This window comes from Chiloscyllium plagiosum, unplaced genomic scaffold (genome assembly GCF_037043375.1).
Source record: "Chiloscyllium plagiosum isolate Xiang-an unplaced genomic scaffold, Cpla_swu_hap1 HiC_scaffold_35, whole genome shotgun sequence".
Classification (NCBI taxonomy): Eukaryota; Metazoa; Chordata; class Chondrichthyes; order Orectolobiformes; family Hemiscylliidae; genus Chiloscyllium; species Chiloscyllium plagiosum.
The window spans coordinates 10,277,030-10,302,683 of record NW_028270173.1 but is presented as its reverse complement, the minus strand read 5'-3'; the positions used below and the strand labels follow the sequence as shown (position 1 = coordinate 10,302,683).

Sequence of the window (25,654 nt, the reverse complement as noted above, 5' to 3'; positions counted from 1 at the left end):
TTCAGCCCCAAAGCTCTCTGGGACATCAATGCACCTCTGGTGCAGCAATTGATTAGATTACATTACATTACAGTGTGGAAACAGGCCCTTCGGCCCAACATATCCACACCGACCCGCCGAAGCGCAACCCACCCATACCCCTACATTTACCCCTTACCTAACACTACGGGCAATTTAGCATGGCCAATTCACCTGACCTGCACATCTTTGGACTGTGGGAGGAAACCGGAGCACCCGGAGGAAACCCAAGCAGACACGGGGAGAATGTGCAAACTCCACACAGTCAGTCGCCTGAGGCGGGAATTGAACCCGGGTCTCAGGCGCTGTGAGGCAGCAGTGCTAACCACTGTGCCACCGTGCCGCCCACTAATTGAGTATCCCTCACTTCAATTACTCCAACACTGGGGGCCAGGATTCCAGATCTTATGGGCCATAAGATCTGGAATCGCCCCCTCACTGCCCCTCAGAGGGTGTTTCACTCTCCATGACCATCTCACTCCTGACTCACTAGGCATTGTCTAGCTGAATAAGCAGGTCTCTGCACACTATTACTGACTCTTTTCCAGAAGGCGATTTCTGTAGGAGTCAATGGCCTCAGATACACGACCTGTGCCATGGACCATCATTGGACTTTGTGATGTTCAGGCAAGCTTACATTGTGCAATGATGCACGAAAGAGGCAGACTGCACAGCCAGTGTCAGCCTTTCAGTGTGGAGTGCGAGCAGATTAATACACCGGCTGACATCCTTTCTCTTTTTGACCCTTGATAAATAGGAGAATTATTCACAACAGAGTGTTGTCAGGAAGAGAAAAAAAAACTGTGTGGCCATTTGACTTTCAAAACAGACCTTAACAATTACAGTATCTTTGCACCCATGGCTTCACAGTTGCCCTGCAGCCTCTGAGATGATCCGTCACTTGTTCCACCAACACACTTCCTGGTTTAACACCATGTACAACAGGTTCCATTCCTGTCTCTCCCAATTTATCCTCAGTGCATCCTCATTCCCTTTCATTCTGCACAAAATTCATCTGATTTAACCCTGTGCTCTATTTTGAATAAATTGAGTCATAACAGCACAGAAAGGGACCATTCTGCCCATTGAGACCATCCTAGCTCTCTGTGGAGCAATCCAGCCAGTTAGATTCCTCCACCCTGTTTGCTTCAAGTGCTCATCCAAATTCCTTTTGGTCAAGACTGTAATGGTTACACAAGCATCCTTTCTGAAACTAGCCAGAAGCACTGAAAGAACTCCTGCTGCTTCTGTTTGGAGGCTGCATCTGAAGGAGCAGAGCATCGGATAATGCAGCACCCCCTCAGCATTGTACTCGGAGAATATCCAGATCTCTGCAGTGGCTCTTGAATCCGTTCTGTCTGGCATGAAGGTGAGAGTGTTGCTGAGGCAGAAAGCATTGCACTCCCCCTATCAGTCATGGTTTTTTTTGTGTACATACCATTTATTGTGTTTGACTCAAAGAGGAAGAGAAATAGTTGTCTCAGCCAATAATTAAGTAGTTGCTGCAAAACTTTCACTCACCTGTTTTAAAACAAGTTGACTCACTTGCCAACAGAATTTGTTAAATGTAAAAATGATGAAAAAAAAATCTCTGGAAGAGCTTTTGTGGTGCAAGTTAGCGTCCCTGCCTCTGAGGCAGGAAATCTGGATTCATGTCGCAGTTGGTTCAGGAGTGTGGAATAACACATCTAAACAGTTTGATTAGAAATACATAGATGTGAACAATCTCTGGAAAGAAACTGAAGTGATTTTTTTTTTAACCATGGGATAAAGGAAAATATTTTGGAATGTATCTATTGCTAAGTTAGTCAAGTTTCACTTCCTTTCTTCCAAAGATTAGACATGATAAAGAATTGGTCCCCATGCTAATGGAAACGCCTAAGAGGAGGGACAAGGTGACACTTTAATTTGGGGGGAACAGAATAAGGTTTTGAAAAATTATTTTGCAGAACGTGGTCTTTCCAACTGGCCCAACGTTTTTTTGTCCATCCTGAACTCTCCTTGAAAAGGTAGTGGTGAGCTGCCTTCTTGAACTGCTGCAGTCCTTGGGATGCAGGGACACTGATAATGCCATTAGAGAGGCAAATTCCAGGAATTTGACCCAGGGATGGTGAAGGAATTGTGATATATTTCCAAGTCAGGATGTGTGAATGGCTTAGAGGGGAACATGAGTGTTCCCATGTATCTGTTGCCCTTGTCGTTCTAAATGGTAGAGATTGCAAGTTTGGAAGTGAGAGCGTGAAGTGGAACGAAGAGTCACATAGGACCACAGGAGATTTGAGATCTCCTCAGTGTGGCCTGAGAGAAGTGTCAGGAATGAGGAAGCTGACTATGAATTGTGAGCAGGCCAGATCTTGCCAGCTTTGGTCATGTGGAGAGACCATAACTGGCTCTCCCATTCAAATTTCAGTGAAAATGCACAGTCAACTCCCAGTGATGTCTTCACGGCTTTATTTGCACTTATAAAGAACATGAAAGAGTATCTTTTGCTGTGCGCAGTTTATCATTACGGTCATCTGACATTGGCAGGAACTCCATTTTATATACAACTGAATTGATCAGGATTTGGGAGGGAGGGGCCAGTTAAAATCCCCCTTGTGACTTGAGAAACAGAAAGGAGATGCTGTTAGGCCTTCCAGCTGTAATTCCAGAGGTTAACCTCCATCAGTGTGCAATTTGCAGGAATGCTGAAGCAGATTAAAATAAAACACCTTATAATTTTACTATTATCTGGGGTTGGAGTGGGGTGGAAGTGGGTGATGGTGAAAATATTCTGCTGAACCCCCAGTTAGAATATAATGCTGTCGATGGGTGGCGCAGTCGCTCAGTGGTTAGCACGGCTGCCTTACAGCACCAGAGTCCTAGGTTCAATTCCAGCCTTGGGCAACTGCCTGTGTGGAGTTTGCACATTCCCCCTGTGTCTGTGTGGGTTTCCTCCAGGTGCTCTGGTTTCCTCCCATAGTCCAAAGGTGTGCAGGTCAGGTGAATGGCCATGCTAAATTGCCCATAGTATTAGGTACATTAGTCAGAGGGAAATGGGTCTGGGTGGGTTACTCTTCGGAGGGTCGGTGTGGACTTGTTGGGCTGAAGGGCCTGTTTCCACATTGTAGGGAATCTAATCTCAGTCTAATTGATCTCCATGTTAATGTGAATTTCAACAAGAAGCAGCCATGAAAGGAATGTGGTAGCAGATGGGAAGTCTTGTTTGATGACCCTACAGATAGATTTTAAGGATGGCGCAGTGATATGAAATATGTTTCAATGATACTCCACTTTATCGACCTATCTGGCTGTTAGGCTCATCAGAACATCACTGAAACAAAGAACGATAGGAGGGGTTTACATTGAAACAAAGCTGTCAGTGACCGGAGCAACAATACCTTGCAAATATTTGGATCACCTCACTGCAAAACAGCATTTATCATCAAAGGTTTTTATAATCGTCTGTCGGCATTGTGGGAACGATAGGACTGGTCAGCAGCGGTGGATATGAGGCACCACACAGACCTGATGAGGTTTTGGATTCAATATTCCACCTACGACCGGCGTGAGGTCCAGATCGGTGACTCCGGGGGGAGGATGCAAGTCAAACTTCTGCAGCAAGGTTACAAAGAAGAGGAAGAGCTCCACCTTGGCCAGGGTTTCCCCCGGGCAGATCCTGCGACCTGGAGGGACCAATGCATGAGACAAGAGCCAGTGTTAAAAAAAGGTGCCGTGTCAACTCAATATCTCAAAAGGCAAAACACCGTCGTCATCTGATTCCTGGAACATAAGCTGAAAATATTCAGTGAGTCAGGTACAAACGAAAACAGAAATCGTTGGAAAAACTCAGCAGATTTGGCAGCATCTGTGGAGAGAAGGCAGAATGAGTGCTTCGGATCCAGTGACCTTTCCTCAGAACTGAAACAAACTTTTCACTTCAGATTCGTGAACTTTGATTGGAACCGGAAAGCGTTAGAGACATAAAAAGCAGAGAAAGGGGGATCAGAGAAAAGAGCTAAAGAGACAGTTGATGTAAGTGAACAGCAGAATCATTAGCAACATCTTCCATTCAAATCAAATTGGAACAACGGCTTCATGTAACGTTGTCGAGTTTGGATGATTGTAAGGCAGTGGTTCATAGAATGTGATCCCGTGGGCCCCGGGATCTCCAGAGGGAGGTCTAAGGTCCAAGCCACTGATGATCAACACCATTGTTGAGGCCATTGGAAAGAAGAGACCCAGAACACACATCCTCACCACTTGCCAGATGTCACACAGCCAAACCGGCTCCTGCCTACTCTGCACCAGTCACAGTGAATAATCTCAGAAGAATATTTATGTCAGTGTTAATTTTGTTTAATTAATATAGAAATAATTATCCATTTCTGAAAAGAAGATTATTGTGATAAGTTAAAATGTTTCAGATAAATGAGATTGCTTCAGGTATTAATGCTCACAGCATAAAAATGTCAATGCTTCAGTTTCTGAATTAATAATTTACGTCGGATATTTAACTTAAAACATTAATGAGCATAATTTTACTTTATTCACATTAAACCCAATGAGTTCCTTTCCAGTGGGAGCAGCAAGTGGGAGGGATGCATAGGGTTCACAAGGTAACCTCTGGGGTTTTTTGACACCACATGGCCCCAGTAACAGGTCTGCAAATGCTCAGTGGTTAGCAGTACTGCTTCACAGCGCCAGGGACCCGGGTTTGATATCACCCTCGGGGACAACTGGCTGTGTGGAGTTTGCACGTTCTCCCCGTGTCTGCTTGGGTTTCTTCTGGGTGCTTCGGTTTCCTCCCACAATCCAAAGATGAAATTAAAAATCACACAAGACCAGGTTATAGTCCAACAGATTTATTTGGAAGCACTAGCTTTTAGAACGCTGCTCCTTCATCAGGTAGTTGTGGAACAGGATCATAAGACACCGAATTTATAGCACAAGATTCTTTGTCTTATGGTCCTGCTTCACAGTTGAAGGAGCAGGGTCCGAAGGCTTGTGCTTCCAAGTAAACCTGTTGGACTATATCCTGGTGTTGTGTGATTTTTAACTTTGGCCACTCTAGACCAACACCAGCATCTCCAAATCATGGAATCCAAAGACGGGCAGGTCAGGTGGATTGGCATGCTCCATTGCCCATAGCGTTCAGGGATGTGTAGGTTAGGTGCATTAGTCAGGGGGAACTGTGAGTAATAGTGTAGGGGAATTGGTCTAGGAGGGTTAATTTTCAGAGGGTCGGTGTGGATTTGTTGGGCCAAGTAGCCTGTTTCCATACTGTAGCAATTCTGAAGGTGATGATGCATTTTATTGGGATAAACATTGAAAAACAATATAAAATATGGGGTACAATTCTAAAGCAGGTTCAGGAACCTGGGTGTACATGTGCACTGACCATTGAAGGCAGCTGGATAGCTGGAAACAATAACGAGTAAAGCACACAGTCTCATCTTTATTAACAGGGATGTAAGGTACAAGAACAAGAGCAGGACAATGGCTTGTCTAACTGTTATGCTCAAAGTGATTCAAGAATTTGATAGGGTATTGAAGAAAAACCAATTCCTCTTGTTGGGGGAGAGTCCAGCATAAATGGCCGTAACTTTAACATTTAACACTAAGTTGTTCAAGGACGTCAGGAAGCACTTATTCAGTTGAAATTTGAACTAAAGGCTGTTAAGACTTGTGGAGGGCAGGGAGTTTCAATTGAGAGAGGGGTTTTAAGGGTTACAGGATCCAGCTTAATTAAATAGAATTCAAATTCAGATGAGCTGTGATTTAATTACAAGTTGGAACAGATTCAAGAGCCTGACATACCTCTGAGTTTCCAAAGTGAAAATTCGTCAATTATTTAGGTCAATGCAAATTAAGGAGAACTTTCTAGTTTTTAATGTGGTGTAACTTCTCAGCTGCGTTACCTGCAGAGAAAGGCATGAAGGCATCTCTCTTCACAAACTTGCCCGCAGCGTCCAGGAAATGAGCTGGGTTGAACTCATCAGGCTTTTCCCATTGGCTTTTGTCATAAAGCACTGAGGCCAATAAAGGAACAATGTAAGTTCCCTGTGGACAAAATTAAAATAATCATCACTTATGGTGCAGTTTGTTATTGTGAAGCCAGACTGTGCAGAAAAGTCAAATTGGATTTTGTTGACTTTTCAAGTCAAATGGTGAATAATCCCAAAACCAGACCAAGCAGGTCTGAGGTCCAATTATCAAATTCGGTTGGCAAGTTATGAACACCAGCTAGAGACGCTTAGGAAGCTGACCAGTTGAGAAGGGCTAATGCCCGAAACGTCGATTCTCCTGTTCCCTAGATGCTGCCTGACCTGCTGCGCTTCTCCAGCAACACATTTCCATCTCTGTCTCCAGCATCTGCAGACCTCATTTTCTCTTCCATCTCAGTTGAGTGGATAGACAGCTTGAACAGTTGGACACTGTGTACAGGGAAAAGCCATGTTTCTAATTCACTTTTTGTTATGCTGAATAAATAATCAGCAACTAATTTGCTCAGTTTTGTCAGTCTTCTGTGTAATTTCTGTAAAACAATGCGACATGATGCCCTCTACAATTGGTCCAACAAGCTCTAACTTGCGACAGATTTGCATCCACCTACCTTCGGGATGAAATATCCTTGGAAATTGATGTCCACCATTGTCGATCGGGGGATGCCCAATGGGGCGATGTTCGCAAACCTCTGGACCTCATGGATTACAGCGTCAGTGTAGGGCATATACTTTCTGTCGTCCATCCTGGGAGATCGCTCTGATCCGATTACTCGGTCAATTTCTTCCTGAACTTTCCCTAAAAGACAGGAAGGTTGAGGTATGTGGAAATGTGGCTTGAAGGGAATGCGAAATGGGTGGTGCCGCATCTGAAGGCTGTTACACTCACCTACTGAATTCTGAGGGGAGGGTACAACGGGCAGCCTGTGCCATTCACCCCCTCCCTTTCTGTGCTGCCATCCAAAACTCAAGTTCACATAGTACGACCCAGATTATACAGCAAAGGAAAAAGCAATGTTCCTGGTGACTCTGAAGTTGTTCAGTTTGATGCAACTATACAGTGTATCTGATGGTTTGAGGTTGGAGCGTCTGAGCCATGTCTCACTCTCTGAACGACTCCAGGTCCTGCTAATGATCACTCCAACAGATCAACTCAGTTACAGGAGCTGGATGGCAAGGCAGAAGTTTGGGCTGTTATTGGGGTGATGAGGGATTGCAGGATAGTCTAGGAAGCCACAATGGATGTTGTGGAAGCTAGTGGGAGAGCAGTGACTTATCAATGCCATGTGAGTCTATAGTTATAGCTGGTTAAGTTCTGCTCCTGTCCACACTGAGAGAGCCCTGAGCCTTTAGTTCCTATAAAATTCTGGCCAGGAATTTGTCAAATATTGAGTGCCCATTCTGAAAGGTCACACCCAAGACATTTCAAAGTTCCTCATTTCTTTTTCACTGAGACTGAGTGAGCAGCTATGAATGTCCAGAATTTATATTTTTTTTATCTTCCATTCTGAAAATCACTTATTCCAGCTGAGTCAGACAGACACAATGTCTATAGAAACACAGAAACAACAGGAGGCCATTCAGCCCCTCAGCCTTGTTCTGCTGTTCAATTTAGATCATGTTTTATTTGTTTCTTAATTTTATTGACTTATTTCTGTTCCAGAACTGTAAGCTAACAAAAATCCATCAAGCTCAGTTTTGAAATTTTCAGTTGCCTCCTGACTTTGACAACGTTTGGAGTGGGGGAAGAGAAATCCAGTCTTTCATTACTGTTTGTGTGAGGAACAGCTATCGAACACTATCCCTGAATGGTCTCGCTCTAATTTTAAGGTTATGCTCTCTTATTCTGGTCTCTCCACCTGCAATCACACCTCCTACTCTATCACTAAACTTTGCCAGAAAAAAATTCAGTTTATCAGTCCAACCAAACCTTGCAATCACATCAGATGCCCTAGTTTGATCGTCGAATCATTGAATCTGCACTGACCCTCTAAAGAGCATTCCACTGAGATCCACCCCATGGCTAACCCACCTAGCCTAAACGTCCCAAGACACTACACAGCAATATGGCACAGCCAATCCCCCTCGTCTGCACATCTTTGAACTGTGGGAGGATACCCACGCAGACAATATGAATGTGCAAACTCCACACAGTCAGTAACTCACGGCTGGAACAGAACCCAGTCCCTGGTGCTGTGATGCAGCAGTGCTAAACACTGTGTCACCTTACCACCCAATCATTAATCAACTATCAATTATTAATCTTCTACAATTCAAGAGAATACAGGCTTGGTCTGTACAACCTGTGCCATAATGAAACCACGATATCATTGTACTTTCCTCTTGAGTACATCATCACTTCTACAGAATTCGGAAAGTCAGGAAGCAGATGTTTTCAGACATCTAACTGACCAGGGAAAGATTCCATCCCTATGTTGAGCCAGTGGGAAGGAACAGGGATCCTTTGTCAATTGATGCACCAGAGTGCGATGCAGACTATGAAATGTCTAATGGAGCTGGAAAAAAATGAAAGGAATATTTGATGTTCTTCCTTACCCTGGATCTCGGGGTATTTCATCATGATGTAAAGTGCCCAGCGAATGGTGGTGGCCGCAGTTCCCATTCCAGCAATGAACAGATCACTCGTTGTGATCACTAGGTTCTTTTCGTGGAAGTATGTGTCTGGGTTTCCCGCCTCCTTGAAAGGGAAGTGGAGGATCACAGAATGAGTTCAGAATAGTCAGTGCTCTGTTTCTATTAGTCAGTATAGAACATAGAACATTACAGTGCAGTACAAGCCCTTAGGCCCTCGATATTGTGCCGACCTGTGAAGCCCATCTAACCTACACTACTTTAATACCATTCTTATGTTTAGCCAGTGACCATTTAAATGCCTTTAATGTTGGTGAGTCTATTACTATTGCAGGTAGGGTGTTCCACGCCCCTAATACTCTCTGAGTAAAGAACTTACCTCTGACATCTGTCCGAAATATATCACCCCTCAATTTAAAGCTATGTCTCCTCATGCAAGCCATCACCATCTGAAGAAAAAGGCTCTCACTGTCCACCCTATCTAATCCTCTGATCATCTTGTATGTCTGATTTGTATTTTTACCATTCTCTCAGGCATTATTAATCTGTGAGTGAAATTTAATGGCAACTCCATTTTACTCTGCTGTATAAATTATTGCTGTAATTCCACATACTGATACTCAGAAGTTGAGAGATTTAGACTGTTCAGTAATCTCTCATACTATTGCACTGATTTTCAAAAGGTTTGAGATTGTGTTAGCCTGAAAAGGAGACTTGCATTTATTTAGCACTTTTCACAACCTCAGAACATTCCAAAGAACTTTACAACTCATAAAGTACTTGTGAAACGAAGCCTGTCATAAGACCATAAGACACTGGAGCAAAAGTTGGCCATTAAGCCCCATCCCCCACATTGCTCTGCTCCACCATTCAATGAGATCATCGCTGATCTGGTATCCTTCAAAACTATTTCCCTGCATTTTCCTCATCACCCTTGATACCCTTAGTGGTTAAAACTCTGTCTCTTTCGGCATTGAATAGACTCAGTGAGCCATCCTCAACAGCTGTCTGTGGTAAAGAGCTCCACAAATTTATTACCCTCTGAAAGAAGAAATTCCTCCTCATGTCTGTCTTAAATGTACAACCCCTTGTTCAGAGTTTACATTGCCTGGTCCTGGACTCTGCCACAAGAGGACACAACCTTTCCATGTCTACACTCTCAAGTCCTCTAAAGATCTTGCATGCTTCAATACGTTTGCCTCTCATTCTTCTTTATTCCAAAGAATGTAGGCCCAATATACTCAAACCCTCCTCATATCATAGTCCCTCTATATCTGGTATCAGTTTAGTGAACCTTCTCTGGACTGCCTCCAAGGCCAGTATATCTTTCCTTAGACAAGGCGCCCAAAACTGGTCACAGTGTTCCAGCTGTGGTCTGACTAGTGCGTTGTATCATTTTAACAAAACCTTCCTCCTTCTACATTCCATTCCCTTTAAAAGTAAGGGTCAACATTCTGTTTAACTTCCCTTTTACTCACTGAACCTGGGTGCTGGTTTTTGTGATTCTTGATGAGGAGTCCCAGATCGCTCTGTTGGAAACACACAATCGATTTGTGTACAGCAGGGTCTCACAATCAGAAGCATGGCAGTGAGGTAATATATTGTATGTTTGATTTTAATGATATTGTCGAGAGTTAAATATTGGACAGAATGTCCTCACTCTTCTTCAAAATATTACAATGGTTTTTTTTTTAAATGCAAATCCACCTAAGGGATGAAATGAAGCCTTGGTTTATCATCCCACCTACACAGCATCAGGTAGGCAATGCAGCATTCCCTCAGTGCCAACCTGAACTGTCAGCCTAGTAGTCAGACAGTTGGACTATCTGCTCAAGTCCTTGTAGTGTAACCTGAGCTACTAACTCAGAGGTAGGAGTCCTGCCCACTGAGACAGGAGCTGACTGCCGTTGAAATTTTACCTTCATAATTTGTAGACTGATCATACCTCTCGCTGTTTGACAATGTACGTATCAATGAAGCTCCTGATATCATTCTCGTTCATCTCCTGTTGTTTAACTTTGATGATCTCTGTCAAACATGTCTTCAGCATCTCAAATTGCTTGCAGATCTCTTTGTGGCTTCCAGGTAGAAATCTCAGAAATGGATAAGCATTGAACACCTGCCAAACATTGCAGTAAACTAGTACTCACTGGCAAAATATATTGGTATGTGCATGAAATCATAGCTTCCAAGGAAGATGTTGACACAGGAGAGAACAAGAGGTGTTGAAACACATTTAGCAACAATTTCATCTGAGGGAACATTATGATATTGAAACACACATCCTTTTAATGAAATTTTAACCTACATACTTTAAATAAGGTAGCATCCATTGCAATGAAGATTCATAAGATAGTGTTTTTATTATTCCTGAAAACCTTTGGTCTCAAATGGAGGACATACGGATTTTTGTTTTCAGTTCTGTGAAGGTTTTACTTTTGTTTTGAAAGGTCAGGAAATAGTTTTGAACACTGAGTTAAAAAAACATCATTTACACAAAGTCATGTGGTTTCAGCTAAATGAACAGCAAGCCATTGGGGAAATAATTGCTAAGGCGTTTGCTGACCTGCCTTTTGTGACCCAGCATGTGTGTGTGTGTGTGTGAGAGAGAGAGAGAAGGTGTCAGAAATCCTGAGTTGCTCAGAAGTTAATGAGAAAAACATCCAGAAGCAGGGATTCTGGTATAAGAAAGAAAGACAAGCCTATTGAAGACTTGAGTTTAAGGAGCTCATGTTAATCAATAAGTGAGCAGTACTTTTAAAAGTCTAAGGGAGAGACATTAACTGAAGAAAGTAGCATCATGTGAATGCACTGGAACTTACCAAAATTGATCAATTACAGCCATGCCAGCTGATCAAGAAGCTTTAACACAGAGATAGGGCTGATATTTCACTGAGGTTTGAATATCTGAAGTTTATTGCTGGGCTAAAAGGGATAAGTCTTTCTTTCTGATGTTTGTACTGAGGTGATTCCCAATAGCGCTGGGATAGTGTCATGTAGTTTTCTTTGCCTTTTATGTATGCTCCATGTCCTTTTTGAAGATTGATCGTTTCCTGTGAATAATTTCAGAGACTGAGCTCCAGGGTAAACTATTAAACCTTTCCCTTTTAGCAGCATTAATTTGTAGGAAAATAGAAACAGGAATTAATAGACTCTGCCACTCGATTAGATTAGATTACAGTGTGGAAACAGGCCCTTCGGCCCAACAGGTCCACACTGACCCGCCGAAGCGCAACCCACCCATACCCTACATTTACCCCTTACCTAATACTACGGACAATTTAGCATGGCCAATTCAGGCTGATCTGTGATGGAGAGATTGATGGTGTAAGCAGACAGACCGAGTACCCATTATTCACCCACCTGCCTCTCTCCTCCAATGGCCTGAGCAGAAAGGGGATTCATACTGTGGCATACATTAGAGAGGTTCATTCAAACTTAACCACAGTCTACTTTCATGCAATGTAAGGTTAACTCAATCATCTTTAGCAGCACAGAATCAGTCAAGGCTGCTCAGCATTAGTTTCACATAATGCTCACAGGACGGCTCAAAACCAGAGCTTTCTGATCGAGGCAATTTGACTTCAACAACTGAGTGAAACCGGCAGCCAAAGATGACAGCAGCACTTAAAGTGAAAAGTGTCTTTTTCTTTACAACGCAATCCTTCTCTTTGCAATCAGGCAACAAAACTGGCTCCAACTGTGACGGATGAAGGTGCTATTGTGTGTATCTGGAGCATCTGGCTGTGTTGGTGTTTTAGGGGCTCACATAGTCCAGTAGTAGCACTAATCATTTGACGGTACAAATTCAATGGGCTGAAGGGCCTCTTCTGTATGATTCTATGATTCTGTGTGAGGCTAGCCATCTTTCAATTCATTGACAAGGTCTGCTTTGTAGAATGATCAGGGAGTAATTCTGCTGGAAAAAGGCACAGCATGTTGAAGCATTTTGCCTTCCCTCATCAGGATGGTTTGCAAGAATAGCAGCTTAAGGGGAAAGGCAACATTGAAACTGCCTGAGAGGAAGGTACTGATTGGTGCCAAATGGATTGGTAGGTATTGCCAGGAAAATTCACCAGTTACTGATTACTGGCAGTAATAGCCAAGCTTTACTGAAACTTTAAACCATGTAACTCTGATGGTTCAAGGCATGGCCCTGGGAAATGAACCAGTGAATGGTTGTCACCTGTTTTGTTGAGTTGCAACAGAGGCAGTGCAAAGACATATTCTGTCTGTCTGTATTGAACAGGGTCCTGTCTGTTAATAAATGCAGCTTCCAATGCTTATCACTGTAATTCTTTGTACACTCAGAATTATTCAGCAAGTGCTACGGTTCTGCAAGTGCAGGGTGGTTGGATACAGTCAGTAACAAAAACAGAAATCACTGGAGAAACTCAGCAGGTCTGGCAGCATTTGCAGAGAGAAAGCAAAGTCAGTGTTTCAGGTCCTGTGACCCTGTTTCAGAACTCATACAGGCAGTATCTTGGTTATTGCAAACAGCCAAAGATATACACTGTCTGGTACAATCCTCCAGTCTAATGGAGGAATGGCCTACATACCTGGCATCACACAGGAACTGAAATTCAGCTACCTCAATTTTCATTTGTGTGACAGACAGATATCTTTTTGGCTTAACGACAGCATACTATTAGTTATGAACATGGTTTGTGCTGTTACTGCATTGTAACAGCAAGCTTCAAGCTGTTGCTCAAACCTTTGAGACATTTTACCCTTTCTGATCAATATCCAATGGTTAATGCAATCTCTAAATGATGACATTCGCTGAGTTGTCAGATGCTGACGTTACCTGGACCATGGGGCTGCCAAGTAGTCGAAAGCTTTCATGGACCATGTTTCCTATGCTGAGAAACGTCTTGTCATCATAATCAAACCGGTCTCCAAATACTATGGAGCAGATGACGTTGGCTGTTGCAAAGTTCGTGATAACATCCGTGTCAAATGGCTGACCTGAAAACATGACGTTGCAGAATGAGGACATGATATCAGTCAATTGCAGAGGTTTACATGAAGCCGGGTGGGAGTGAATGTTTCCAAACCTGCCTCATCCATTTTTTTAATATAATCATTTTCCATTTAGTACCTACTCACCCACTCTATCATCAATATTTACACCCACACTATTAGATGCATAAATAGGCACATTTTTAAAAATTCATTTTGGAAAATGTGGTATCACTTGCTGGACCCAGCATTTATTGCCCGTCCCTAGTTGCCATTGAGAAGGTGGGGGGGGAGCTGCCTTCTCCAACCGCTGCAGTCCCTGTGCTGTGGATTGCCCCACAAGAGAGGGAATTCCAGGATTTTGACCCAGTGACAGTGAAGGAATGCTGATATACTTCCAAGTCAGGATGGTGGGCGGCTCGGAGGGGATCTTGAAGATGATAGTGTTCCCATTATCTGCTGCCCTTGTTCTTTTGAATGGAAGTGGTCGTGGGTTTGGAAGTTGCTGCCTGAGGATCATTGGTGAATTTCAGCAGTGCATCTCGTAGATGGCACACGCTGCTGCTACTGAGCGTCGGTAGTGGAGGGTGTGGACTTGAATTTGAATTTAAATTCAAATGGATGCTTGTGGATGCGGACCAATCAAGTGGGCTGCTTTGTCCTGGATGGAGTCAAGCTTCTTAAGTGTTGTTGGAGTTGCACCCATCCAGGTAAGTGGGGAGTATTCCATCACACTCCTGGTTTTGACAGTGGATAGATAGTGGACAGGCTTTCGGGAGTCAGGAGGTGAGTTACTCGCCGCAGTATTCCTAGCCTCTGCTCTGCTCTTGTAGCCACTGTATTTATGTGATGAGTCCAGTTGAGTTTCTAGTCAATGATAACTCCCAGGATATTGCTAGTGGGGGATTTAATATTCGGAACATCATTGAATGCCAAGGGACAGTGGTTAGTGTCAGATCCATATATATATATATATATATATATATGTATGTATATATATATATATATATATATACCTGGGTTATTTCCTGGCTGGAAAGCTGGAAATATTTCTAATACCATTTCCAATTCAGAACATTAATGAGAAAAGATATGTTTTCGAATTCCAGTTCTGTTGATGTGGTAGTTATAATGTTGTCTCCACCAGACTCATTTTTGGTACCACCACCCATTCTTGTTGGTCCTAGTCTAAATTGCCGATACCAAGTGGGGAAAGATGTCCACTAAAGTCTTCTGCAGAAGAGGGATCAGTCTTGATAAACAGAAGAATGTATTACATAGTAGTTAATATCTAGTTACAAAACAACTGAGTCAGGCGAGTGCACTTTGTAAGACCTCAGACTGTACTTTGGAATAAGTAGACGCTACTGTTAGCTGCATAGACTTCTCAAATAGACCAACAACAGGAAAACTGGTTAGGTCCTCTCAGGATCAGCCCAACATATCCTAATGGGCGGAGCTCATCTTATGATGGCAGTTAACCTTTTCAGGTACTTTGTATCTTATATAAGAAATCATCTTCACAGCTGTGATATTTGCTGCTTCAAAATCCAGTTAATCCCATGATTGATGGAAATTTTAAAAATATATATATGGTTGCTGAAGTATAGGTTCTGATGCTGTTACCTCCTCTGATTCGGCTCAGTTTGGACCCTTATCCTGGCCCCATCTGTATTCCTGATTTTCCTTGTTCCACTCTTGCAATCAGCTGCCAAACTGAAAATCCCTCTCTAAACATCTTGACCTCTCTGTCTCTCTTTCTATCTCTCAGACTTTCCTTACCATTTATCTCCTGTGCAAACATTTTGAGTCTACCATCTCGTCATGTGGCTCAGTTGCCAATGTGAGTTGGTAATGTACCCGGGATCTTTGAATGTGTTGAAAGCTCTGTATAAAGGTGGATGGCTTCTGGTGGTTAATTTTCTACTCTGCTGTTCTTGGCCTGCTACTTATGCCTCCACCATGGGCGACTGAGTCATTGAGATCCAGTCAACAAGTACAGGGCAGAAGTGGGCAGGGAACCTGATCATTTAATGGGACTCACTTGATTTCTATCCATTAAGTTAAATGATTAATCCATTCAGACAGGCTCTCCTTCAGGCACGTGCAAGTAGTTCAATGTCTCTTGATACAGGAAGGGGAGAAAAATATCCTTTTGAATTATTTTAAACTATCATTTTACAGTTTTAATAAAATACGTTTCCCAATTTGGGTCTAAGAGGGAGAGTAAGGCGTGACTTTTAACGTATCTGGTGGGAATTTGGTATGTGTGAGCACTGTCTCCTTGGATGGTAATACTGAGCTAACACATGTACTCACCTTTGTACGAGTCAATCTTTTTCACCAGGAATCCAGCTTCCTCAATTATCTTGTCCTCAATAGATTTCTTGCCCATTCCAAAATCTCGCAGGGTTGAGAGCATGAACCTTCTCATTTGTTTCCATGGATCCCCATTGGACCAAACAACACCTACAGGTCAATCAAAAGAGCTGGTCAAATCTATAAGTCTTTTCTCAGACAGGTGAAGATGTCAAATGCTAGTTGAGTTTACCAGTGTGGCAGAAACACTATGTAAGATTCTATAGAATTGTACAGAATAAACAGAGGGCCTTCTATCCATTGTAATTGGGAGAAAGCTGTCCAACTTGTCTCATCACCTCGATTCATTCCTACAGCCTGGCATTTTTTTCACTTTTCATTCCCTTTTGAACATCACAAATGAATCTTCACCCCTCCACCCTTTCAGACAGTGTTCTAGATTGCAGAACTTATTGGGCAAAATGTCTCTGCCCAATATCCCCCCCTTCTCCATTGCAGTTCTCTCTGTTTCTGTCCATATCTGATTGCATTATAATCTTTTCCCTCGCAGTTATCTCCTTTTTAAGCTTAGCTGTGTCAGCTACCCTCGTCATAAAAGAGAATGAATACCATTTCGTTTGCAGAATTTCAGTGGAAGATTTACAGGCTATTTCTGTACAAATGTGTGTGATATATCACAGGGCACCACCTGCATATAGACACTAACAGAAGCTACAAATCCCCTAACATCTTTAAAATGGAATTTGTGTGTGTGTATGGCTCAGCACTATCTGTTGGGCTGAATGCCCTGTTTCTGGGCTGTCAAATTCTGTTTGAGCATGCTACGATAGATGGCATATTAGGGTCTACACTTTTAATGTTGCAGTTACTCAAAGACACACACCAGCTGGAGATCTGTTCCAACACTCTGCAGTGGAGAATGGGTGCCATGCAGACACTCCCTGCCTCTGCGATCTTTCCCAAAATTTGGATCTTCCTGATTTGCTTTTTTTACTTATTATTGTGAATGATTAAAGAGGATTGGTTTCTGAATTCTGTTGAACATCTCAGTTCCCACATTTAGTCCAATCACAGGCTTCCCACATTGAGTTGGAGGGTCCTTAGGACAGTCCTGCATCATTTACAGCATCTTCTTTCACAGCTCCACATGGTACCCGCCCTGACATTTACTCCAATTGAATGTTAAATGTACGGCAGCATTAAATAAAGTGAACTACAGATTTCACCCAGTGCCCTGGCCAACAGCCCAATCTCAACCGATAGTAGTAAAACAAATAGCCGACTCCCCTGTTTGTAGGATCTTGCTGTGCATAGCTTAGTTGCCATATATTCATACAGAACGGAAACAGACCCTTCGGTCTAACCAGTCCATGCCAAACATAATCCCAAACTAAACTAGTCGCATCTGCCTGCACTTGACCCTTTTCCTTCCAAATCTTTCTTATCACGTATCTATCCAAATGTCTTTTAAATATAATTGTACCTGCATTCATGAGTGTGCGTGGTCATAGAACCATCATCATAGAATCCCTGCAGTGAGGAAGCAGGCCATTCAGCCCATTGAGTGCACACTGACCCTCCACAGAGCATCCCACTCAGATTCACTCCATCCCCATAACCCTGCATTTCCCTGGCTAATCCACCTAGCCAGCACACCCCTGGACACTCTGTGGCAATTTAGCATGGCCAATCCACCTCATCTGCACATCTGTGGACTATGGGAGGAAACCGGAGCACCCAGAGGAAACCCACACAGACACGGGGAGAATGTGCAAACTCCACATAGACAGTTGCTCTAGAGTGGAATTGAACCTGTGTCCTTGGTGCTGTGAGGTAGCAGTGTGAACTACTGAGCCATCATGATCTTTTACCATAAAAGAACAAGACTTTCAATCTAGGACTTTTACAAAAATTGCTCTGAGGGATTATTCATGCTCAGCTTTCGATTTAAGTTCTCCAATCTACAAAAAAAAATATGTTTTTAAGCAACATGTTCATAGGCGTTATGGCACACCTCTGCAGTAGGTGGGACTTGAGTCCAGGTTTCCCGGGTCAGAGGTAGGGCCACTACCACTGCACTACAGGAGCCCTGACAAGCCACATATAATTGTCCCATTGAAATAAATATCATGCAACACCAGTTTCCAATTATCCATCCATTGACGCTGGGTAATTAGGCTCGGAATTTCTCTCCTGGTGTTTTTGTCTTCAGTTTCGCAGACTACACTTGACTCCATTTTAATGAACCCGTTGCTGCCTGCACGCCATGTCACAATCTTTTTCGGAATTCTTTATCACAAACACAGATCAGAATAGTGTGGGGTTACTGCATTTTCTTTCTCTTAATTCAAATTAAGATTACTGAGGAGACAGGGGAGTATTTGACTAGCTGGAACATTTTCTGCTTCAAGTAATCTCACTATCATGCTGTGTTAGTGTTGTAGATGGAATAAATAGCTTTCTGTTCTTACACCTCCAGTTAACCTGTGGATTAATTTGATTGAGTGTATTATTTCTAATGTATTAAGGAAGACATGAAAGATGAGAGGCCAGTGCCAGGGATTGTTCCTTGTGCCCCGATGTACTGCCAGTTCCTATAGCAGGGTCACACATTTTAATTAACAGGAAATTACCAGATCCTTCTTTAAGCACATTCATGATCGGTACATCAGGTCTTCCCAGGAATTCATCAGCGTGATTAATGAGGGCATTCTTCACTGTTTCATACCCAGCCAGCACCACCACCTTCTCCGGACCCAGACTGACAGAGTACACTGAGCCATATTTTTCTGACAGCTGCAAAGAAAGAAACAAGCTATTAAATCTGTCTCTTAGCAGGTGGCCTGTTGCACTAATTGATGGAATTAAATGAGGAAGGGTGAGACAGGGCCTGTGTCATGCACAAGATATTGTCATGTCCCAGTGCGACCTTCTCTGAATTAATGTATGTATGTTTTAAACTAACCACAAAAGCCTGCAAACAAAATGCGACCCAAGGATCGCCTGACTACCCATGTGGATTAAAACTAGTCTCTTATCTCAAGAAGGAACCTAAGGGATATTCCAGACATACTTACTCACTCAATGCCCTTTCCTGAATCTCATTCAAAAGGCTGCAATCAATTGAATGGGACATTCTGAAATAAAGGACACCAACTGTCTTAAAACTCTCAAAATGTGAACTACACAACACAGGATGTATAATTGACCAAATCATCCACATAATTTGGAATGGGATTTTGTCTTGTTGAAAAGTCACATGACAAGGAAACCATTTCATTTTCTGGTTTTAAAATAGCATCAAAAAATCTATTCTGAGAATATTTCACTGCAGAGCCATTAAACCAATTGTAAACCTTCTAGAAAGATAAGGTAATAATTAGCCAACACCAGGTTATAGTCCAACAGGTTTATTTGGAAGCCCTAGCTTTCAGAGCACCTCTCCTTCATCAGATTGTTGATCAGGCAACTACCTGATGAAGGAGAGGCGCTCTGAAAGCCAGGGCTTCCAAATAAACCTGTTGGACTATAACCTGGCATTGTGTGATTTTTAACATTGTCCAGCCCAGTCCAACACCAGCCAGCTCCTCCACGACACAAAAATTAACAATACCTTGAAAATGAGCAAAGGATTCCCCATATTGTTTCAACTTGCCGTTCACTTGAAAGCCGACTTCATAGGAATTTGACTGTAAGAAGCCTCCTAGCTTGCTGAGAATCCTCTGTTTTATAAGTTCTTCACTTCAACCAAAGCCTCAATTAATCTAAGAAAATGTATGTCCACTTCAAATGATAACAAAAGACTGAGAACATCACAAATCATTGTTTAATGTTTGACCTTCATTTATATCTGCTTTTTAAACGTTTTAAACACTGAGCAGAAAATGTGGGATAATAAATAATTTTTTTAAAAAATTGCTGCTGGAATTATTGAATTGAGGCAAAAATGCAAAGACCTTACTTGTAAAGTGACCGGTCTTGGGCAGTAAAAAGAAGAATGAATCTAGTATGTAACATTGGACATTTACAAGTTGGGCGGAAAGATCTGTTTTTGTGCTCTGTGTATTAATATATAAGGAGGAAGGTTTCTCACTGCAGCATGATGGCGTAAAGTAACTGCTGTAGATCATTGAGCCATCTGGTTGGGAATCATATTTGAGGGAGTCTGGACTTTTGAATTATTATTTATTATTGTACTTCTGCCGTCTTTTCATACCTCATTTTGAATGTTTACCCTGACAGAAACATGGGATTTCGGGATTTAACAAGATGTGCCTGGTTCTCCATCTCTGCTCAATGGTTATGTGATGAGATGCGTCTAAGGCATTTTCATCATTGTAAGAAAAAGCTGATATTTCAGTTCAGGCTATTGATTCAAGACCAGACTATATACCAGCATCAAACTCAACTCAGGACTAGTCAGAATTATACACATATTGCTCTGCTGCTCTTGGCTTTTTAGATGCTAGTTGTCGTGTATTTGGGAAATGCTGTGCAAGGAAACTTGGTGAATTTTTCCTGTATCTGGTACACAGCTGCTACAATGCATTGGTTGTGGAAGGAATGAAGGTTTGTGGATATGGTGCCATATCCATATGATATCCATCTTTATCCTGGATAGTGTCAAGCTTCTGGAAGGTTGTTGGGGCTTCAGTCATCCAGGCAAATGGGGAGTTTTCCATCACACTCCTGACTTGTGCCCTATAGATGGTGAACAATGTTTGGAGAATCAGGAAGTGAGCTACACCCCACAAGATTCCAAGCCTGTATCTTGCTCTTCCAACTGCAGTATTTATATGGCTAGTCCATCTGGTCAATAGTAACCCCCAGGATATTGAGAGTGGGGGAATCCAGCGATAGTAACACCACTGAATGTCAAGAGATGGCAGTAAGATTGTCTCCTGTTGGAGATGTGCACTGTGACATAAATTTTATTTGTCAGCAGAATTCTGGATGTGGTCTGGGGGAAAAGAGGTTACAAAATCACCATTACTCTAGCTTTTAATTCCAGAGTTTGTTTTTAAGTGAATTCAAGCATCTCCTGTGTTGGGAATTGACCCCAGTACATTCGGGACTCTGCCATTACATTACAGCCTGTCCAACAAACAAAGGATTGTGGAAGCAGCCATTATCAGGAAAAGATATTGGTTCCAATTTTTGGTTTTAGCACAAATCTACTAACATCCTGGTAAATATTTCTTTAAAAATTGGCATTAGGATTAAAGGTGCAAGTTTAATTTTAGGGTTAGGGTTAGGATTTTCTGACTATCCAAGATGTATGGTGCGTTTGGTAAGATTTGACTACATCTTTATGCAATCCTGGCCAACGAAAATGTTGTACTATTTTAACCTGAGATTTCCTAATCCCGAAATGACGTGCCATTGGAATTGCATCAGTCTCTTGTAAACTTTCAGTAACATTTTCAGATAAGAGTAAACCTGATTGACCACAGTCCCTTCCTCCTCAGCTGGTGGTCTCTATTTGCTCATTAAGGCTTTGTTTTTCAACCTTTAGTCCTCAGATGTTGTTTTTGATTCAGTTTCTGGAGTATCATTTTTTTCTGCCTTCATTGCTTTCAGTTAATTTTCAAAAATTAGAGTGATAGAGATATGCAGCATGGAAACGGGCCCTTCAGCCCAATACCTCAATGCTGACCAGTCTTCCTGAACTGGATTAGCCCCATTTGCCTACATTTGACCCATAGCCCTCTAAACCTTTCCGATCCATGTATCTGTCCAAATTCCTTTTAAATGTTGTAATTGTACCCACCTCCATTCCATTCACACACCACCTTCTGTGCGAAGAAGTTGCACCTCAGGTTCCTTTTAAATCTTTCCCATCTCACCTTAAACCTGTGCCATCTGGTTTTGGACTCCCATACTCTGGGGAAAAAAGACCTTAGCTATTCACCTTACCTATGCCCCTCATGATTTTTGTATTTGATAACTGAATTTCCAAATCATCCCATGCTTCATCGACTCCTTCTCATTTTATGGGCCTTTTATATAGTCACAACACAGTCAGCCACAATCCAGGATGTTATTTTATAACACTTCAGTTCCTTTTATCTCCATTATCACACCAGATCAATTTCTGTAGGAATTCCTATTGGGACTTTCTGCTCAGCAAGGGCAGACATTGACGATGAAATATAACTTGGTCTGACAAGTGGCTAAGTAACAATTGCGCCAACAAACACCAGGTTATGATCATCACTAATAAGGAACAATATAAGAACTGCCCCTTGACATTCAATGGTATTTTAATGAATAACTTACTATCAACATCCTTGGGGTTACCATTGACCTGAAACTCAACTGGACATAAACACTGTGGATACAAGAGCAGGTCAGAGGCCAGAGATCTACAGTGAGTAACTCACCTCCTGACTCCCCAAAGCCTGTCCACTATATACAAGGCACAAGTCAGTAATCCTCATTTGCCTGGATGAGTGCATCGCCAACAACACTCAAGAAGCTTGACACGATTCAGGACAAAGCAGCCCACTTGCTTGGCACTACATCCACAAGCTCCACAGCCTCCATCACTGATGTTCTTGTCATGTGTGCTATCTACGAGATGCACTGCAAAAATTCACCAAAGATCCTCAGGCAACACCTTCCAAACTCATGACTATTTCCATCTAGAAGAACAAAGGCAGCAGATAATGGGACACCACCACCTCCAAGCCACTCACCATTCCTTCAGTGTCTCTTGGTCAAATTCCCTCTCCAAGGGCATTGGGGTCAACCCACAGTGGGTGGCCTGCAGCAGTTCAAGAAGACAACTCACCACCACCTCCTCAAGGGCAAATAGGGACAATAGCAACACTCACATCCCATGAGTGAATTTAAAAAAAATCTCTACTGTGTCAGCACAGTCTTTGGAGAGCACTTTTAGCATTAAATAATACATCCAGGCACTGTGCAACTGTGCAATGAAATCATGGCTGTCAAGCCATTAACCTGGTGTGATAAATTGTTTAAAAGAAAGTGGCTTTTAAGGAGGTTCTTAAAGAGGACAGGGAGGCAAAGTTCCAGGGAGGAAATTCAGAACATGTGGTCTGGGCAGCTGAAGGTATGGTTGTCAGTTGTGAAACAAGAAAGGGAGAGGATATACCTGAGGAACAGAGTGCTGTGAGAGTGAGTTATCAAGCTGTGGGAGGATATCCCTCACTCACTTAGGTTTCTCCTCTAATTTTAACCATATCACATCCAGTTTGAACCTGACAACCATTTCTGCAGAATAACTAGTCATTGGGATTCAGTTGATTTGGTGATTAATGGTGACGTCCTGAGCCAAGTTCCTTTTTACCATTCTCTGACAGTTGTTTAAAAATAAGGAATCTCCTGTTCAAGCAGAGGTGAGGATATATTTCTTTCTCTCAGTGTTTGTGAGCTTTTGGAATTTCCTTCCCGAGAAGGCACTGGATGCACACTCTTTAAATATTTTGAAGGCAGAGGTAGATAGATTCTTGATTATTGAAGAGCTGAAAGGTCATCAGAGATATACCGGGATGACCAGCCATGATGCTATTCAATGAGGGAGCAGGCTCGAAGGGCTGAGTGGCCTCCTCTTCATCTCAATTAGAAAAATGCTCAGCTGCTTACTTTTCTCAAAAAGAAGCAAAATTGAACACTGAATAATGCGGGTCAGCTTTAGTCTCGGTTTGGACACCAGCCCGCCTCCTTGACCTCTAGGCTAGAGCGGTATCTGCCTGCTATCTAATATCCAACTATTCTACATGGGACACCACCTGGAAAACAAGTGGGTGTTACGCTCTGAGGTAGGGGCAGCACTGAGCTCAGAGCTGAGACCCTGCTATCATTGAGCAACCCATTCGTGGTCACTGTCTGACCTTCACTGAGGGACAGACCCTTAGCCGAGGGGCTGAAGAGCATCCAGCTTCTGTGGAGCACCAGGAGCTGACAAGGAACTTAATCGAAGGAACAACATTAGTGACATTGGAAAGGTTACATAGCCAAGGCATCTTCACATTTCTGTATTTAATAAATGTGAAGCACTCTGGGTACATGAACACAGTAACAAACACCAGGCATAAGTCCAAGTAAAGGTCCTTAAAAGTACAAGGTACAAGTAAAGCCCAAATCCAAAGATGAGCAGTTTAGGTGGATTAGCCATGCTAAATTGCCCATGGTGTCCAGGGATATGCAGGTTGGTGGGGGTGTGGGAGGGTGGGGAGGGGGAGTTAGTTACGCGAAATGCCGGGTTACAGGGATGGGGTAGGGGTGTGTCTGAGTGGGATGCTCTTTGGATGGTCGGTGTGGACTTGATGGGCTGATTGGCCTGCTTCCACACTGTAGGGATTCTTTGATCGAATGACACTTCATAGGTGCTGAAAATGTGTTGTTGGAACAGCGCAGCAGGTCAGGCAGCATCCAGGGAACAGGAGAATCGAAGTTTCGGGCATAAGCTCTTCTTCATAGGTGCTCCAAGGGGAGGGAAAAATACTTACCAGAAGAGACAAAACCTGCAATCAACTTCAGGATAAGCTGAGGCAATATTCTGTAAGGCAACCAAGCAAGCTCCAGACCTGTTAGCATTGTCATCGTGCTGACTAAACATAACTAAACCCTCCAGTGCAATCTCTAAGTGTCCACTCTGCTCGGGAACGTGCCAAGAGATTTCTTTGGCTGAAGTCTGAAACACACCGACAAATTTTAAACGTATGAATTTTCAATAAATCAATTATCTCAATGAACTCCTCAACACTCACTGTTAACCACCAACCATTGCTGACTCAGCGGTTCGTTTTCTTACCTCGACCAGCGATTTGTAAAGTCTTTTCAAGTCCAGTTGGTGCAGGTTCCCTATTATTGGGAGAGGGATGGGTCCAGGGGGGTAGTTAATCGGAGGCCTTTTCCTGAACTTGTTGAGAAAGGAAATGAGCAGAATCCCAAGTAGAGAGTAAATCAGTAATGTCGTGGTGAGGCTTGATGCAAACAGTTTGAGGAGAGCCATAGCGAACGGAATTCTCTGTAAAGCAAAACCTCTCTGTTACTTTAACTCTATGTCTTTTCCATGCACAGTTACTGACTTTCTATCAACCTAATGCCTTGCCTGACTGGTGCCGCACACCGAAAGTAAAACATTCACATTCCGAGCATAATTTACAGCCTCAGAACAGTGCCCCTGGAGCTGATTGAAACTGGCAAGAAAACTCTCTGCTGGTCTTTGCTCTCTGCGGTCTCTTGCCTTCACTGGATGACCCTCAGTTGGATTGCATCATAGTGTACAGAAACCAGGCCATAGTTATTTTGGCATACAGTTGTGAAAAGCCCTTTGAGCTCAAGTAACCTTTCAGTCACACACAAAGGGATGGAAGGGATGAATTTAAATAAGGATTTCTTTATCCCTCTTATGACCCAGAAGTGAAGCTCTGTTTGATTCACTCTTTTCTCTTTTAAACCAGAAGACCATAAGATATGGGAGCAGAATTAGGCCATTCAGCCCATCAAGTCTGCTCCACCATTTGATCATGGCTGTTATGTTTCTCAATCCCATTTTCCTGCCTTTTCCCCCTAACCCTTGCTGCCTTTACCAACCAAGAACCAATCTCTGTCTGTACTCAATGAGGGGTGGGCGGGGGGGTCTGACTGAAACTTACTGAGAGGCCTGGATAGAGTGGATGTGGAGAAGATGTTTCCACTAGTAGGAAAGGCGATGACCCAATGGCACAGCCTCAGAGTGAATGATCAACCTTTCAGACCTGAGATGAGGAGAAGTTTTCAGTCAGAGGGTGATGCAGTCCTCACTT

General features: G+C 42.8%; 1 protein-coding gene across 2 annotated transcripts; it reads right to left on the bottom strand.

Moving 5' to 3' along the window:
• Nucleotides 1-25,522, bottom strand: LOC122541474 (cytochrome P450 2K1-like). Of its 2 annotated transcripts, none has more exons than XM_087979216.1 (10): nt 25,505-25,522; nt 24,658-24,873; nt 18,509-18,671; nt 15,876-16,025; nt 13,402-13,562; nt 10,540-10,713; nt 8,559-8,700; nt 6,614-6,801; nt 5,919-6,060; nt 1-3,683 (listed from the first exon to the last, which is right to left on the bottom strand). In XM_087979216.1, exons 2-10 carry the CDS (start codon nt 24,856-24,858, stop codon nt 3,493-3,495), a joined length of 1,512 nt encoding a protein of 503 aa, XP_087835342.1. In that variant the 5' UTR covers nt 24,859-24,873; nt 25,505-25,522; the 3' UTR covers nt 1-3,492. The 2 variants fall into 2 exon arrangements, with proteins under 2 accessions (XP_087835342.1, XP_043534193.1); XM_043678258.2 differs by lacking the exon at nt 25,505-25,522 and adding an exon at nt 24,958-25,086.
• Between the last annotated feature and the right edge of the window lie 132 nt (nt 25,523-25,654).